The sequence below is a fragment of the Pogona vitticeps genome, chromosome 3 (genome assembly GCF_051106095.1).
Source record: "Pogona vitticeps strain Pit_001003342236 chromosome 3, PviZW2.1, whole genome shotgun sequence".
In the NCBI taxonomy this organism is placed as follows: domain Eukaryota; kingdom Metazoa; phylum Chordata; class Lepidosauria; order Squamata; family Agamidae; genus Pogona; species Pogona vitticeps.
Window position 1 is genome coordinate 145,826,221 of NC_135785.1, and position 17,215 is coordinate 145,843,435.

A 17,215-nucleotide genomic window follows, 5' to 3' on the forward strand; every position below is an offset into this window, starting at 1 on the left:
TCCTGGAGAGCGAAGTCAAGGGGGCCTTAGAAAGCCTGGCTAACAACAAGGCCAGTGGAGGTGATGGCATTCCAGTTGAACTATTTAAAATCTTGAAAGATGATGCTGTTAAGGTGCTACATTCAATATGCCAGCAAGTTTGGAAAACTCAACAGTGGCCAGAGGATTGGAAAAGATCAGTCTACATCCCAATCCCAAAGAAAGGCAGTGCCAAAGAATGCTCCAACTACCGTACAATTGCACTCATTTCGCACGCTAGCAAGGTTATGCTCAAAATCCTACAAGGTAGGCTTCAGCAGTATGTGGACCGAGAACTCCCAGAAGTACAAGCTGGATTCCGAAGAGGCAGAGGAACTCGAGACCAAATTGCTAACTTGCGCTGGATTATGGAGAAAGCCAGAGAGTTCCAGAAAAATATCTACTTCTGCTTCATTGACTATGCGAAAGCCTTTGACTGTGTGGACCACAGCAAACTATGGCAAGTTCTTAAAGAAATGGGAGTGCCTGACCACTTTATCTGTCTCCTGAGAAACCTATATGTGGGACAGGAAGCAACAGTTAGAACTGGTCATGGAACAACTGAGTGGTTCAAAATTGGGAAAGGAGTACGGCAAGGCTGTATATTGTCCCCCAGCTTATTTAACTTATATGCAGAATACATCATGCGGAAGGCTGGACTGGAAGAAACCCAAGCCGGAATTAAGATTGCCGGAAGAAATATCAACAACCTCTGATGGCAGAAAGTGAGGAGGAATTAAAGAACCTTGTAATGAGAGTGAAAGAGGAGAGTGCAAAAAACGGTCTGAAACTCAACATAAAAAAAACTAAGATCATGGCCACTGGTCCCATCACCTCCTGGGAAATAGAAGGGGAAGATATGGAGGCAGTGTCAAATTTTATCTTCCTGGGCTCCATGATCACTGCAGATGGAGACAGCAGCCCTGAAATTAAAAGGCGCCTTCTTCTTGGGAGGAAAGCGATGACAAATCTGGACAGCATCTTGAAAAGCAGAGACATCACCTTGCCAACAAAAGTCCGAATAGTCAAAGCTATGGTTTTTCCTGTCGTGATGTATGGAAGTGAGAGCTGGACCATAAAGAAAGCAGACCGCCGAAGAATTGATGCCTTTGAATTGTGGTGCTGGAGGAGGCTCTTGAGAATCCCCTGGACTGCAAGGAGAACAAACCTATCAGTTCTAAAGGAAATCAACCCTGAGTGCTCACTGGAAGGACAGATCCTGAAGCTGAGGCTCCAGTACTTTGGCCATCTAATGAGAAGAAAAGACTCCCTGGAAAAGACCCTGATGTTGGGAAAGTGTGATGGCAAGAGGAGAAGGGGACGACCGAGGATGAGATGGCTGGACAGTGTCTGCGAAGCAACCAACATGAACCTGACACAACTCCGGGAGGCAGTAGAAGACAGGAGGGCCTGGCGTGCTCTGGTCCATGGGGTCACGAAGAGTCGGACACAACTAAACGACTAAACACACACAACACCATTCAAAATCCCCCAAACTAAAACAAATACAAAAACATTTGTTGCGCAGACCTGAACTTAACAACCCTATGAGTGCAGTATTTAGGTATGGGAACTACAGTGGTGCCTCGCATAGCGATCGCTCCGTATAGCGATGAAATCGCTTTGTGATGGTCCCTATGGGGAAATTTTGCTTTGCGATGATCGCAGGGAAGTGATCATCGCAAAGCCCCCATTTTCGCACAGCTGATCAGCGGTTCCAAAATGGTCACTGGGTAAACAAACTGGCCACCCCACTGTTTTGCCTCATTTTAGAGGCACCGAAAATGGCCGCAGCAATGGAGGATTTTCGCATAAGGTTAGTTTTTAAGCCCATAGGAACACATTAAACGTATTTTAATGCATTTCTATGGGCTTTTTAAAATCGCTTAGCGATGAAATCGCTTAGCAGTGATTTTTGCTGCACCGATTAACATCGCTAAGCGAGGCACCACTGTATAAAAGTTTCAGTACAGAACATGGAGTAACAAATATTCTCAATACTGTTCACCAGTTTTGGAACATTCTCCTCTGGGCCTTGCTCAAAGTTCAAGCTTGAGAAATATTGGGGAGCAGTGGAACCTTATTTATTTATTTATTTATTTATTTATTTATTTATTTATTTATTTATTGGACTTATATACCGCCCCATAGCGCTACAAGCACTCTCCCGGCGGTTTACAATTTAATTATACAGGCTACACATTGCCACCCCCGCAAGTTGGGTACTCATTTTACCGACCTCGGAAGGATGGAAGGCTGAGTCAACCTTGAGCCGGCTACCTGGGATTTGAACCCCAGGTTGTGAGCACAGTTTTAGCTGCAGTACAGCGTTTTAACCACTGCGCCACGAGGCTTATAATGTTCTGTTATTCCAGGTACATCTCAGCTGAGATATTGCACAGGTGGATTGTTTTGTAAATTATTCTAAGGCACGCTGAACTTAACAAAAGGTCAGAGAATATATTTAAGACGGAACTAAATTAGAAGACAAACTGAATCTCAGATGTCTGGACAGTCTGACTCATTGTACTATATTTATATATCACTACAAAGGAGCTGTAATTAGTTCCATAAGTGTTTTGCCTACCCATGACTTCCATTCTAAAGCCTCCCTTTGTGACACTCCCTCCCTGAAGACGGAAGGTTGTAAATATGACAATATCCTAGAATGATCAGATTTTACATACTCCCTGTGTTTATTGTGGTAAATAGTGGCGCTTTATATTGTTAGTACTATAAAACTTGACTCCAGAGCCGATGGTATTTAGTATTTACAGTGTTTCTTTAAATCACTCAACCTCTGACTTGAGTGTAAGTGCATGCTGAGGCAGGATATAGGACTATATAAATCTCTCAATGGGATGAATATTGGTGGTCAGTGTATGAAAGGTATATATAAAAAGGCTTACTGATTCGGGATATTTAGTCAGACCCTTTTAGAAAGTTTTTTAAATTAACTTTCAAAAACATTTCTAGCCCTTTCCAAGCCTCTTGTCAGAGGAAGGAAATACAGAAGTTAGCCTAACCGAACTAAATCAGAGTCTGGGTCTATCCAGACTGGCCATTTTGGGTGTGCATGGATCAGGCTACAAAGGGTCTTTTGAGGTCAGGGAGAGGAGCAATGTGCCATTTGGCATGCTCTGCTCATTCAAACAGCAAACAGTCCCTTGTAGCCCAATCAGCTTCCCTTGATCAGGTGCAGAGGGTCAGGGAAAGTGAAATACTGTTTTACATCACTCCTCTCTCCCTCTGTCAGGGTTGTTCCATTTTCTCACATCCCCCCTCCATGCTTCCCTTCCCTCATTCTCCCCCACCTTTCTCTATCCTCCCTCAGGAGCTGCAACTATGATGGCAGAAGTGCTGGAGGCTACTATCTCCAAGCCAAACAATGACTGTGCCCAAAAGAATGCATGCCCTACTACAGGGCCAGAAAGGTGCACAACGGCTCTTAAAGGAGAAGGATGGATTGTATTACACAGAAACGCTTGTGGACGAGGTTGTATAAGGCATGGAAATGATTTTTTTTCTTTAACAATGCTTGTGAGTGAACATGTAAGCTTAGCTGATACACACCATCTGTGGTAGGGCCAAAATGTGTGTTCTTGATCCACTGGCCAGACCAGAGCTGACCACATCACTGGGCCAAAAGAGACCACCTGGAAAGCAGAAGCTAGGGAGCAGCTGTTTCAGGAACCTGTGGTAATTATGTTAGCAGAGTGCAATAGGCTGGCAAGATAAATTTATGCTTGTGAATTTAAAAGCAAGTTCTCAGGATGCTTATGATGGGTTCCAAGACATCCACTGAGGATAAAAGAAGATAAAGTCTATACACAAATGTACAATTAATTATTTTTAAAAAACAGACATGGACCCAAAGAGAAGGACATACAACAAGGATATACAGAGAATGAAAAGGTATTGAAAGACAAAGGCAGAGGCATGTGAAGGATGCACATGGGGGCTTGGAAAAGTTGCTTCAGTAGCCATGCTGCTTGATTCAACAAAGCAACTTTTCTAAGCTCTGAAATTAAGCTGGGCTGAAGGAACAATCACTCTGATTCTATGTTAAGGGTGATGGCATGTTCTTAACCATGGATAGACTGCAGGGGGTCTGATTACTAGATCCCCCCCCTTCAATTTCCTTTGTGTCAATTTGAAAATTGTATGATGCAAATGTTTGCTTGTATTTATGTGTATTTGTTGAGATTCACAGGTTTCATCAGATTCTCAGAGGGTTAAAAAGGTTAAGAGTTACAAACAGACAAGAGAGACAGATAGCACAAATCTCTCTCCCTACCGCCTTCCCCACCTTTCTCTCACACACACCGCCTACACACAGCTTTGGAGATCATGAATATGTGTTTAAATCTTTCTTTGTGGTAAAGAACATCTGTAACTGCCAAACTAATTGAAAGTAATAAACCAAAATAGATTTTCTTCAGAGTATTAATGTAGTCTCCAGAGTGGGCAAAAATACAAAGGGCTGTGATGGATACTATGTGTAAGTGAACGTGTTCTGTTTAATCCTGCCATTGTGATTCATTGAATTCATTAACCAAACTGATACTGCAGAACGTACGTATGTATCATTGTGAGGATGAGAATCCACTGCAAAAATCAATGGATTTTTTTCTTTTGCAACAGGCTTTGATGGGCTTGAGTTTGTTAGTTTGTTTTTAAACTATTTTTTAATTTCTTTTACATATTTAGCATCGCTGTTTGAAGAAATACTAGAAAGAAGAAATCTCTGGAACTAGACTCTTGAATTGCAATTCACACTTATCTGGGAACAAAGCTGGGGAATTCAGTGGAATTTGTCACTTTCTGAATGGCACACTTTATCTCTACATTGATAAAAATGAAATCTGTATCCCCTGTCTCTACCAATTAAGTCAATACTTAAGTAACTACATTTTGGGGGTTATTCCCCCCCCCCCACAATAGGTGCTTGCTGCTGGCATTGGTTAATGTTTTCCATCTGTCTTTGTCCTCTCCTTAGATGTCAATATTTTGTGCTGTGAGAGAAATCAACCTGATTCTAAATGGCTTTTAATATTTTATTGTACTATATTTTAATGGAGTATATTATATTGTTTATACCATTTTATATTGTTTATCCGATGTATGTTGCAATTGCCTGTGTGCCAAGCAATAAACTTCTTTTGCTTGCTTGCTTGCTTGCTTGCTTTCACACATCTTGTATAATGAAGCCAAGAGAATCTTTTTGATCCTAATGGCTAGATTCCATTTCAGAGACAATGAAGGTGCCCATGCTGGCATATAGTGGATCATTGGTGGCATGGTTTGGAACAAAGAAAAGACCAAATCCATATATGATTCTACTTAAAACAATCCATCCTTCCCCTTCAAGAGCTGTTGTGCACCTTTCTGGCCCTGTGGTAGGGCATGCATTCTTTTGGGCATAGCTATTATTCTGCCTGTTTGGTTACAAGACAGAAGCCTCTTGCAGACTCAGCTTCCAACTGTCACCAAGGCTGCACTGGGGAGGAGTAGAGTGAGGGGAAGGAAGCAGGGAGGGGTGGGAGGGAGAAAACTGAATGGTACTGACAAAGGGAGAGAAGAGCAATGTAAAAAAATCACTTCCTCTAATCCTCCTCAGATGATCAGAGGAAGCACTTAATTGACAGCAGATCAGGCTATAAGGGATCATTTGCTGTTTGGAGAGGAGGAGTACACCAAATGGCACATTAATCCTCTCTCCAACCTCAGCAGACCCTTTGTAGCCTGACCACCCCACACCCAAAATAGTCAGTCTGGACAGGCCCAATGGCTGTGTTAGCCAATATGAGTGCTCAGTGTCATGTACCGGGGGTAACAACAGCCGAGGTCCGATAAGCCAGTCCAAAGTCAGGAATACTAGGAATGTAAAGCTGATATCCAATTACCAAACCAACTCACAGAACGTAGTCCAAGGTCAGAGTCCATAGTCAAACACACAACATAGTCCAAAGTCCGAGTCCAAAGTCAGAAGTTCAGGAAACACGGTTCAAGGTTGTAGGAGCATGGATGTAAGTCAGAGGTTTTGACCTGTTGCTTCCACGAAATTCTAGCTGACTAGGAGCTGTTTTTATAGCAAAACAGCCCCTTGAGCTGCTGGAAACCTTTCCATCCTGTCAATACTCAGGGCTAGTTGAACGGATGTTTCTGTGGACAGCCTTCAAGCTATCCTCTGACCTTTTTGCCATAAGTCTTCCCCGAAGCTTATCTGCTGGGGAAGGAGAATCTGGAGGCGATTCAGGTGTTTCTGATTGCTCAGCATTCTCCTCAGCCTCAGTTAACCCTTCTGGTTCCAGCTCTTCAGCTGCACTCATGACACTCAGATGACAGGAAGGAAGGCAGAAGAGACCTGCTCCCATGTCTTTCACAAAATACCCACTTTAAATACTGTTTTAGAAAATTACAGAGGAATCTGTAAAGCCTGGGGATGGGAGGATTGAAATGCCTTACTCAGATCCCCTCGACCCCAAAATCCCTAGACAGTATGGTTACTGGCTAGGAAATTCTGGGACTTCAAGTTTTTTTAAAAATACATTTTTCAAAGTCTGTTTTTCTCCTTACCCATAGTTTAAACACTGCTCAATATGTCTTTCCAGACCAAATCCTGTATTTTTATGAAGGGTTATCTAAATGTCTTTCCCACTGCTGCTTCCTCAAATCAGCATGTTATGAAAATATGATGTTCAGTAGTTAGAGAGGCACAGTTGTGCAGATCAAGTGAGTACATTTCTCGCCTCTTTTCCTATTTGCTACCAGTCTCTTGCCCTCTCTTTACATCAAGAATGAATTGCACAGAAAGTGCCAGCAGAGCTTTAGTGGAAGTTAATATTAAAGGAGAGTTAGCCCAAGATATTTTGCTACCTAAATCTGTCTAATGCCCTCTCCCAACTCCAGGTGTAGAAACTGACTGGACAGGCAGCTAAATCTAATATAGTTACCAGTAATGGGACTTTTCCAACTGCATGTTGCTGTTTGAGGTAAAGAGCAAGATGGCACTCTTCTGTATAGAAGCCAGATAGAATGGCAGCTGAATCTTATTCAACATGAGTGATAGGAATAGACAATCAGCCACACTGGAGAGCAGCAAAAAGCTTTGAGGGGACAGGGCAGGCTGTATGGAACATAAGGCTCTTTCAACAACACCCTTTTCTCTCTGAAGACCCCACCTCAGCCCTCATTTTGACAAACGGTGGGACTAATTCTGGATCAAAGTATTTCCTGCATAGCAGTGACCTGTAGAGAACTACAACTAGCTCACTTTCTTGCCTGAAATGTTGTTAAAGTTTAATTACCTTTCCCCCAAGAAATACAGCCTGACAGACCTTAGACACCCATAACAGCCAAACTAGACAGGTTGTGAGCAGTTTCTGCTGCTAAGGGTGGGAGAGGAGACGACTAGAAACAAACATATAGAGAGCTCTATTGCATTGCACAGAAGTCAAAACGAAAATCCTCCCATTCCGGAAAGTATCATAATTCCTCTCAGCAATCCTGGAAATAGACCTCAGCAGATTCTCAGTGTTGGTTTTCCTTCAATCCAGGAGTTCTTTGCCCCTGGTCTAACAAAAGAATCTACTGTCTTCTGAGATCCAAGCATGAAGAGGATCAGCAGGGATCTAAATCACTGACAGGTAAACCAAACTTTCTGATGGGAAAAGGATCAAGAGAAAATTAAAATAAAGTCTGAAGTTACACAAGATGTTATTTATAATGTACCATCTTTGTGACAATGTCAACATCACATAGAAATTGCAAGAATATGCTGATTGCTCCTTTTTCAGGGTTATAGGACATACTCATTTGAGATACAGCTGAGAGATTTACTACTCATTCAAGAAGTGGAGCGGGAGGAGAAGAATCAGAAATAACACACTTTTGCAATCTTGCTTTTCATTGTTGGTCCCATTCAATAAGTCTAGCATGTAGTGTGTTTCTCTGTCCCCTTGCACAGATGTCATCTGCTGTCACCTGCTTAAAGAAATCTAAATGGATATATTGCTCTACTTTTAATTGATTAATTAGTTGTTGTCATCTACATACAAGCAAAATAGATTTCAGACAGCAGAGCAGGCAGGATCTTACCACAGGTGTTCCACCCTGTGTGAGAGTGAGTGGGAAAAGTCTTCTAAGACATTCCCTACCATCTATAGTTAATACTACTTTTATATCAACTTTAATAAAGATCAGCAAACTTCTAGACAAAAAGGCTAAGCTAATGCCTGATCCTACACTTATCTATATCTGTCTATGGGTTTCCTCCAGATGGCCACACTTAATGAATGAGCTGAAAAAGGCCCTTTTCCTGCCACAGAGATATTTTCCTGGTACATATGCCACATATGGCATTTCTGGCACCAAATAAAACTTTAAAAAAATTATTCTAGATGTTTAAAGAACTGTTCCCAGTGCTTTCAGATTTAGAAGTCTTTGGTGTTAGTACTGGTTTTATGAGTAGCAGTGTTTTTCCTCTTTGCAGCTGGTTTTATCTTGGTTTTATTATGAGCTCTTTATACCGATTGTTTCTTTGTATTTTTTTAATGTATTGTATACTGCTCGGAGAATGCTGGTTGCCAAAGCATTGGAGCATGTGAAATATAAAGTAGATGACTTTGAGTACACGTAGAGTGCTTTCTACATTTACAGTATATCAATTACAATTTATACAATTAGTTAACTTTTCTGCATACTGTAGTTCACTTAGTGGTGTGCAACGGTTGCTGTTGTTGTTAAAATGTGTTAGCCACTTACTTTTATCACAAAAAGCAGCCGTGAAGGGCATTAATCCAGGTAGAGCCAGACTGCACAAAAGATATTAATTTTACCTATCCATGCAACTTGCCCTCTAGAAATCAAACACCAGTGGCTGTGATTTATGGCCAGTGCCTATTAGAGATCATTGAACGGTAGGAGTTGCTTCTCACACTTTATTTTCCCCACTTGCATTCTGAAGATATGCATACAGAAATTGTTATTTTTATATCTCACAAAATTAAAATCTAATGGGACAAACAGAACTTTGAGACAGTCCTGTGGCAGCTCCAAGACACTTCTCTGTAGTTCCTGCTGGTCCCAGATACATCTTCGAAGCAATCTTCTTCAGCCTGGCAACCTCCAGCAGTGGCAGATAGCAACTATCAGCACTCCTTGCCAGCTTAGCACCTGCAGCTTGTGGAGGTGGATGATTGTAATCTGAGACACTGGGTGGATGACAGGTTATGGAGAGCTGTGTTTGGGTGTGCAAAGAGAGATCTATATAAGACCTTAGAACTTAGTACAACAATAAGGTTCAGCCCTATTGATTGATTGATTGATTGATTGATTGATTGATTGATTTGGAGCCTCGTGGCACAGTGGTCAAACTGCTTTAGTGCAACCTAAACTGTGCTCACAACCTGGGGTTCAATTCCAGGTTGCCGGCTCAAGCTTGACTCAGCCTTCTACCCTTCCGAGGTCGGTAAAATGAGTACTGAGCTCCCTAGGGGGGGGGGGCGGCAATGTGTAGCCTGCATAATTAACTTATAAACCCCCGAGAGAGTGCTTGAAGCACTATGGGGCTGTATATAAGCAGTACGCTTTGCTTTGTTTGTTTGTTTGTTTGTTTGTTTGTTTGTTTGTTTGTTTGTTTGTTTGTTTGTTTAAACCCTATGTTTCCCCAAAGTCAACTTTCCTCATCAAAAAGACAATATTCAAAAGTTAAAAATGAATATAAATATTTTTAAAATTATAAACAAATATTATATTTTAAATGATAAATGATGAATCAAGTCAATGCTAAAAATGCATTTAGAAGTAACAAGGCACAACAATCCCATTTTAAAAAAAACCTCTCAGGCAGACAGACACTAAGGAAAAGCTTGCCTATTTCAAAACGAAGAGACTCTTCTTTTACTCTTCAGAGATTAGATGACATTGTATGTTAACACCTCTGGAAGTTCCAATATTGAATATAGGGTTTTAATTAGAATTCTGCAATGATCCGAAAGTTAAAAACAACATGATTAAGAATATTGTGAAATGTTCAGAATAAAACTTGTAACAGAGGAAAATTATGATAATCTTCCTTTTTTCTGAGGTATCAATTTCTAAAATAACAAAAGCAATGGTAATATTTCATAACTTACTGAATTTTTTTAAAAAAGAAAATCTAGCAGTTCAATAATAGTGCACTTGATTACTTTCTATGCATATATTCAGATATTTTTGTATTGTATTGTAAAATATTTGCTAACAGTATGTTGAAACCAAACTTAAGTCCAATTGTTTCTGTGATGTTTAAGGATGACTACATCTGGATCTAATATATTGTGACTGAAACTCGTCTAAGCTAAACTAACCCCTTGTGTTTTTTTTCTCCCTGAAGCCTCACCATGATATCACCAACTGCAGTTGCCTCTATAGCCAATTTGACTATCATACTGTCAGGCTATGATGCAGTGCCTCTGGAGAACTGTACTGATGACGTCCATGAGCTCCGACAATCTTACCTGCCACCTCTGTATGGAATCACCTTTCTTGTGGGCTTCCCAGGCAATCTCATAGTGATTTATGTGTATGCGTTCAAGATGAGGCCCTGGAAGAGCACCACCATTATCATGTTCAACTTGGCCTCCACAGACCTTCTGTACTTAGTCACCCTTCCTTTCTTGATCCACTACTATGCCAGTGGGGAGGACTGGATCTTTGGAGATTTTCTGTGTAAATTCATCCGCTTCAGTTTCCACTTCAATTTGTACAGCAGCATCCTCTTTCTGACCTGCTTCAGCATCTTCCGATATTTTGCCGTTGTTCATCCCATAAGATCTTTCTCAGTCCAGAAAAAGTCATGGGCTATATTAGCATGTGTTGCATCTTGGGTCTTTTCGCTCTTGGCTGTGAGCCCCATTAACTATCTGATTACCTCAGAAGATTCTGAGAACAAATCTTTTTGCCACGACCTTATGAGTTCTGAAAAACTGGATGTTATTAGATGGTACACCTGGCTTTTAAGCAGCTTGGTCTTCTTCTTGCCTTTAATAATTGTGACTCTTTGCTATGCTGCTATCATCTGTACCTTGGCTACAGGGATGCACACTCAAAACCGATATAAACAGAAGGCTCGTAAACTAGCCTGTCTCCTCCTGGTCGTCTTTTCTGTGTGTTTCTTACCCTTCCATGTCTTACGGATTCTTCGGATTGAATTAAGGCTGCACCCAGTCAAGTGTGAGCTTGAAACCCATGTACATACTGCCTACGTTATCTCCAGACCACTGGCTGCAATGAATACATGTTGCAACTTGTTACTTTATGCAGTGATCAATGATAATTTCCGGCAAGCCTTTCCATTATTTTTGAGATGCAAGTTGAGTAGCTTGATGCAGCAGATGGGGACTGGAAGCAACACTGACTTCAACAAGTCTGGACAATTAAAATTATGACTTGATGTATTTCCCTTTAGGACATTGGTTGTTAATTGTCTTCTAATTAAGATCATCATCTCTGTATGGGGAGATCATGTAGAGATCTACCATATTTTATATTTTATAATGTGCAGAAGTGGCCTTATGGGAACAAATCTTTTCATGTGCTTTTGGAAGTGCGTGAAGATAACAGGACTCAATGTATGGAATCATTGCTTCAGGTCAAAAGTGGCCCAAGTTGTTCTTTGTATTGTTTTTGCTACCTCAGGCAAGCAAATTAAAATGTTGTGGTGTTCCTTTTTGTCCCATTGGGCACTGAGCAGTATAACAATAGCATATTAAATGATCAAGAGTTCATTTCATTTCTAATGCCTTCTTTATTTATTTTTTAATAAAAAGACTCTGGGCAGCAACCAATATAAATTAGAAAATTCTCAAATCACATTCCTTAGAAAGCAGGGGATATTATCTGCCTTGGGATTTCTAGGCTTTATTTCTTTCTTTCAGATCTGCAGGTATTTCTTTTTGTAAGGTATTTACCTGACTAAGACTAATGGCCCCCAAATTTTGGCATCCCAGGTTTGCCAAGAAAGGGAGGGTGTGTGTGAGAGAGAAAGACAGACCGATCGTTAGCAGTTCTTTAAATGCCTAAATGGAAGAGAATGCATTCAAATCTTTTGAAAACATCTCCGCTATGCCCAAAACATTTCCTTACAGTTCACAGAATGGAAAGCATTGAGGTAAACATAACGAAATATTAACACAGGCTGGGATTCTGTACATGCCAGTGCCAGCCAATTAATGAACCAAGCCACATACCAGGTACATTAGAGGGAAACAAAAAGAAGGATCTTACTCCTTTGAGGTAATGAGGGTTTGATACTTCCCCTTATATCACAGCACACACCTCTCTCCTCTGCCTTCTCCAGTGGCTGCCCACTCAAAGGCAGCCCTGCAGGCTTCCCTGCTGTGCCTCTTTGTCTGATTCCAGAGATATTATTGGCTAGAATCCTGTTGGTGTCCATGTAGGTTTTGTGTAACTTGCTGCAGCTAACTGGCAAGATGTCAGGGTGCATCTCAGTCTCATGCCTAGTTAAACACCCTACTATGCAACTAAGATGCATCCTGTCACCTCATCCGTTAGCTGCAAGTAACATAAATCTTACATAAACACAAGCAGAATTCATGCCATCATCTCCTGCTGAAGTTTAACCTGGCTGAAATTTAGCCACCGCCACCACCACCACCACCACAGGGAGATCAAACCAATGAAAATTATTCCCCCTTGTAGTTGTCTCAATTTAGACAGGTTTCAGGAGGTCTTGGGAGGGTATCTGACTGCTTTGATTGGCAAGCGTTCATCTCAATAGGTGGTGCACTGAAGTGGTCTGGGCAGTTGACATGATAGTTCCCTAACAGCCCTTCTGCTTCAGAGCACATCCTTCCCTCTGCTTCACACAGGAGCTGCATGCTATGAAGTTAATGAGACAGCTAGTGGAGGAAATATCAGTTGGAGAATGATTTAGTTGCTATAAGGAGTTTGATAACGAGATATGCCAATGCCTTAAGATCAGCAAAAAATGGTTTTTAATTTTAAGATCATTGGGTTGGATGTGAACCAACAAGCAGAACTTTTCTGGGTGGTTCTCAGCCTCACTAACTGTGATCAATAATGATCTCACCCTAGTAATTTTATGAGGGATCAGTTCACAACCTTCTTTAAATCTGAAATTGAGGCCATCTGGTCAGCTTGGCCGATCCGACTGAGATCTCTGGCCTGTCCTCTCTGTTGGCCTTGTTGGTTGGGTTTCAGCCTTTTACAATGAACAAGGTCTCCAGGGCACTGGTCTGCTAAAGGCCATGCCCCCCGTGGCTATAGAAAGCTGTCAATGGGGTCACCATGGATGGGACCTCTAAATACTATAAATGCCTTACTGAGGGAGGGCCATATCCCTCCTTGTGTGAAGGAACCCATCATACTATCCTTCCTAAAATGGCTGGGTTTAGCAATGGATAACTGAAATAATTTTAGGCCCGTTGCTAATATCTCCTTTATGGGCAAATTGATTGAGTGGGTGTTGGCAGGGCAGCTCTGGACATACCTGGAGGTGGAGGGGGACAGCCTCGATCCGTTCTAGTCCAGGTTCAGGCTGTGCCACGAACTGAGACAACAGTACTCGCATTGCATAACCACCTTTTAAGAGAAGCCAGTGGGAGGGGGCGGTAATGGCCCTGTTGGTGCTCCTTGATCTCTCAGCAGTTTTTGATACCATCGACCACAGTATCCTCTGGGGCAGACTGGCAGGGATAGGGATGGTAGTACAGCTTGAGGAGGAGCTGTCATCCCCCGTGGAGCCTCAGGTATGAGGTCCCCCAAAGGTTGTCAATCTTCCCAGTGCTTTTTAACATATGTGTTACATCACTGGGAGAGGTCATCCAGAGATTTGGAGTGTGTTGTCATCAATAGACTAATGACATGCAACTCTATCTTTCCATTACAGTGCATGTGGATGTCTAGGTTGCTGAGTGCTGCCTGGCCTTGCTTCTGGAGTGGATGAAGGCTAATAGACTGAAACTGAAGCTGGACAAGATGGGGGTCCTCCTTCTGGGGAGCCCTGTGGACAGCTTGTCTCCCCAGGTTGGATGATGTAACCCTACCAATTGTGGACTGAGTGCATAACTTGGGCATGTTCCTAGGTCCAGCTGTTTCATGGGAATCCCAGGCTGCGGCTGTGACCAGGTCAGCCTTTAGCTGATGCTAATAGCCCAATTGCACTCCTACTTGGATAAGGGAGGGGACCTAAAGATGTTGGTATGTGCACTGATAATAATCTCAAGGATCAACTGCTGCAAGTTCTCTACAGAGTGTTTGCCCTGACACTGACCTGGAAACTTCTACAGGTGAGCAATGCAGTGGACAGGCTAGTGTCAAATGTGAATAAGTTTCATCACATTTCTCCAGTCCTGGCCCACCTGCACTGGCTGCCTGTGTTCTATCAGGCTAGATTCAAAGTGTTGGTTTTTACCTATAAAGCTCTCAGTGGTTTGCTATCTCACTTCTTGTCAGAGCATCTTTCCCTAAAAATATCTTCGCACACTGCTTGATCTTCTTAGGCCATCCTCCTCTAGGAAGTCACTCTGAGAGAGGCCAGGAAGTAATCTACTGGAAACAGGGCCTTCTTGGTTATGGCCCCATTCCTATGGAATGGGTTCCTGGTGGAGCAGAACCCAGCCCCCTCCCTCACATCCTTTAAGAAGATGCTCGAAACAAGGCTGCTTAACAAAGCTTTTGAGAGCATTTTCTCTTAATGTTTCATGGATTGGCCATCTTGATATTTCCTCTCTGTCACTGCTTGGTGTGTGTGTGTGTGTGTGTGTGTGTGTGTGTGTGTGTGTGTGTGTGTGTGTGTGTGTGTGTGTGTATGCATGTACGTACGTATGTATGTATGTATGTATGTATGTATGTATTCATTCATTCATTCATTCATTCATTCATTCATTCATTTATTTGATTATCGTGTGTTGTATACTTTTATATATAAGGAGCTTATTTCTCAGTATATGATTTGAGATTATCTGGATGTCTATTTTACTTTGTATGTAAACTCCTCAGAGTAGTGCCTACTAATCGGGCAGTATACAAGCTCCTTCACGGATTGCTGCCTTGTCGTTGCGAAGGGGCTTGAGTAATTCTGAGAAGCTAAGGGCTATGCCGTGCAGGGACACCCAAGATGGACAGGTCATAGTGGAGAGTTGTGACTAAACGCGATCCACCTGGAGCAGGAACTGGCAAGCCACTCCAGTATCTTTGCCAAAAAAGCTCCATGGACAGAAACAAAAGGTTAAAAGATATGACACTGGAAGATGAGTCCCTCAGGTCGGAAGGCGTCCAACATGCTATGAAGGAAGAGTGGCGGACAAGTAGCTCCACAGCTAATGAAGTGGTTGGGCCAAAGCCGAAAGGACGCTTAGCTGTGGATGTGGCTGGAAGTGAAAAGAAAGTCCAATGCTGCAAAAAAAAAAAAAAAAAAAAAAACTGCAGAAGAACCTGGAATGTAAGATCTATGAAACTTGGTAAGCTGGATGTGGTCAAACTGGAGATGGCAAGAATAAACATTGACATCCTGGGAGTCCTCTTGGTAAATGGAAGGGGAAGATATGGAGGCAGTGACAGATTTTACTTTCTTGGGCTCCATGATCACTGCAGATAGTGACAGCAGCCATGAAATTAAAAGACTCCTGCTTCTTGGGAGGAAAGCGATGACAAACCTAGACAGCAGCTAGAAAGCAGAGACATCACCTTGTCGATAAAGGTCCGCATAGTCAAAGCTATGGTTTTTCCAGTAGCGATGTAGGGAAGTGAACGCCAAAGAATTGATGCCTGAACTGTGGTGCTGGAGGAGACTGGACTGTGAGGAGAACAAACCTATCAATTCTGAAGGAAATCAACCATGAGTGCTCACTGGAAGAACAGATCCTGAAGCTCAGGCTCCAATACTTTGGCCATCTCATGAGAAGAGTAGGCTCATTGGAAAAGACTCTGATGTTGGGAAAGTGTGAAGGCAAGAGGGGAAGGGGACAGCAGAGGATGAGATGGCTGGATTGTGTCATCAAAGCTACCAGCATGAATTTGACCCAACTCCAGGAGGCAGTGGAAGACAGTAGGGCCTGGCATGCTTCGGTCCATGGGGTCACAAAGAGTCGGATACGATTTAACGACTAAACAACAACAAATGAAACAACAAAATACAAGTCCAATAAATAAATAAATGAAAATTATCTGTAATTTATTTAATCACATGTAATATGCCATTTGACCTCCAACAATAAGGTGTCTTACAATAGCAAATTCTTTTGAAGAATAACACAATCATGTTAAATGAGGAAAAAAATGAGGAAATAACTAAAAAAGAATTGCAGAACCAACTCTTTGAAAAGCAAAATGATCATTTAAAAGAACCAGGACTAAAGCAATGAAATTTATATGCAAGATATGTTAAAAAAGTAAAACCAGTATTGCAATGACAAGGTGATGTGATGGACTGGGCAGTATGGGGATGATGTTCTGTACTACATTTTAATGGTTTGGGTTATTTAAGAACAGCAATGTGAGAATGTGAAGTGCAATTATCTCAGATACTGTACTAGTTTTTGTTCTGCACCTCTGAAATCACTAAAGGTGAGTTGAAAGTCACTTATCTCTTCTGATAACATGCCGAGATTCTCTGTTTCCACAACAACTACTATCTCTAATACCAAAAACAGCCCCAAGGAAATGGCATCTTTGCAACACGAATAATATCAGCATTCATTGATACTGCAGAGGAGGATTCTTGTTTCAGGTCTTGGAAAGCAAAGAAGAAAAAGCCTATGTATTTACAACCTTGAAACTGGCAACGTGACATACTTACACCAAGTTGCTCAGTCTGCAATTGTGAGCAACAGAAATCAAGCAGAAGTGGAAACTTCTAAGCAGAGTCATTTAAATGCACGAAAAGAAGCAGGGGAGCAGAGTTTGCCCATTGGCTGAAGGCTCCATTTTGCTTACAGCTCACCAAGTGGGAGTCAAAGCAGAGGTTCAGAGGGATGTGCATTCCTTTTAGAGACTACGTAAGCTGTTTCCCCTCATATAATGGGATTTTCTGCAAGCTACAATGTTTTAGAATAGATGACTGCTTTGCAGAATAAGCCCGTATGTGCTTTTCAATAGCCACTCATACAAATAGATTTAGGAACCAATCGTTACATTTTGCAGGAACAAGGTGAAACAGAAATACTTTTTT

At 41.8% G+C, this 17,215-nt stretch overlaps 1 protein-coding gene across 1 annotated transcript; it reads left to right on the forward strand.

The window, feature by feature from the left end:
• Positions 1 to 9,526: 9,526 nt before the first annotated feature.
• Positions 9,527 to 12,397, forward strand: LOC110073847 (2-oxoglutarate receptor 1-like). Its single transcript, XM_020783487.3, has one exon. It carries the CDS (start codon positions 10,404 to 10,406, stop codon positions 11,448 to 11,450), a length of 1,047 nt encoding a protein of 348 aa, XP_020639146.3. The 5' UTR covers positions 9,527 to 10,403; the 3' UTR covers positions 11,451 to 12,397.
• Positions 12,398 to 17,215: the final 4,818 nt, after the last annotated feature.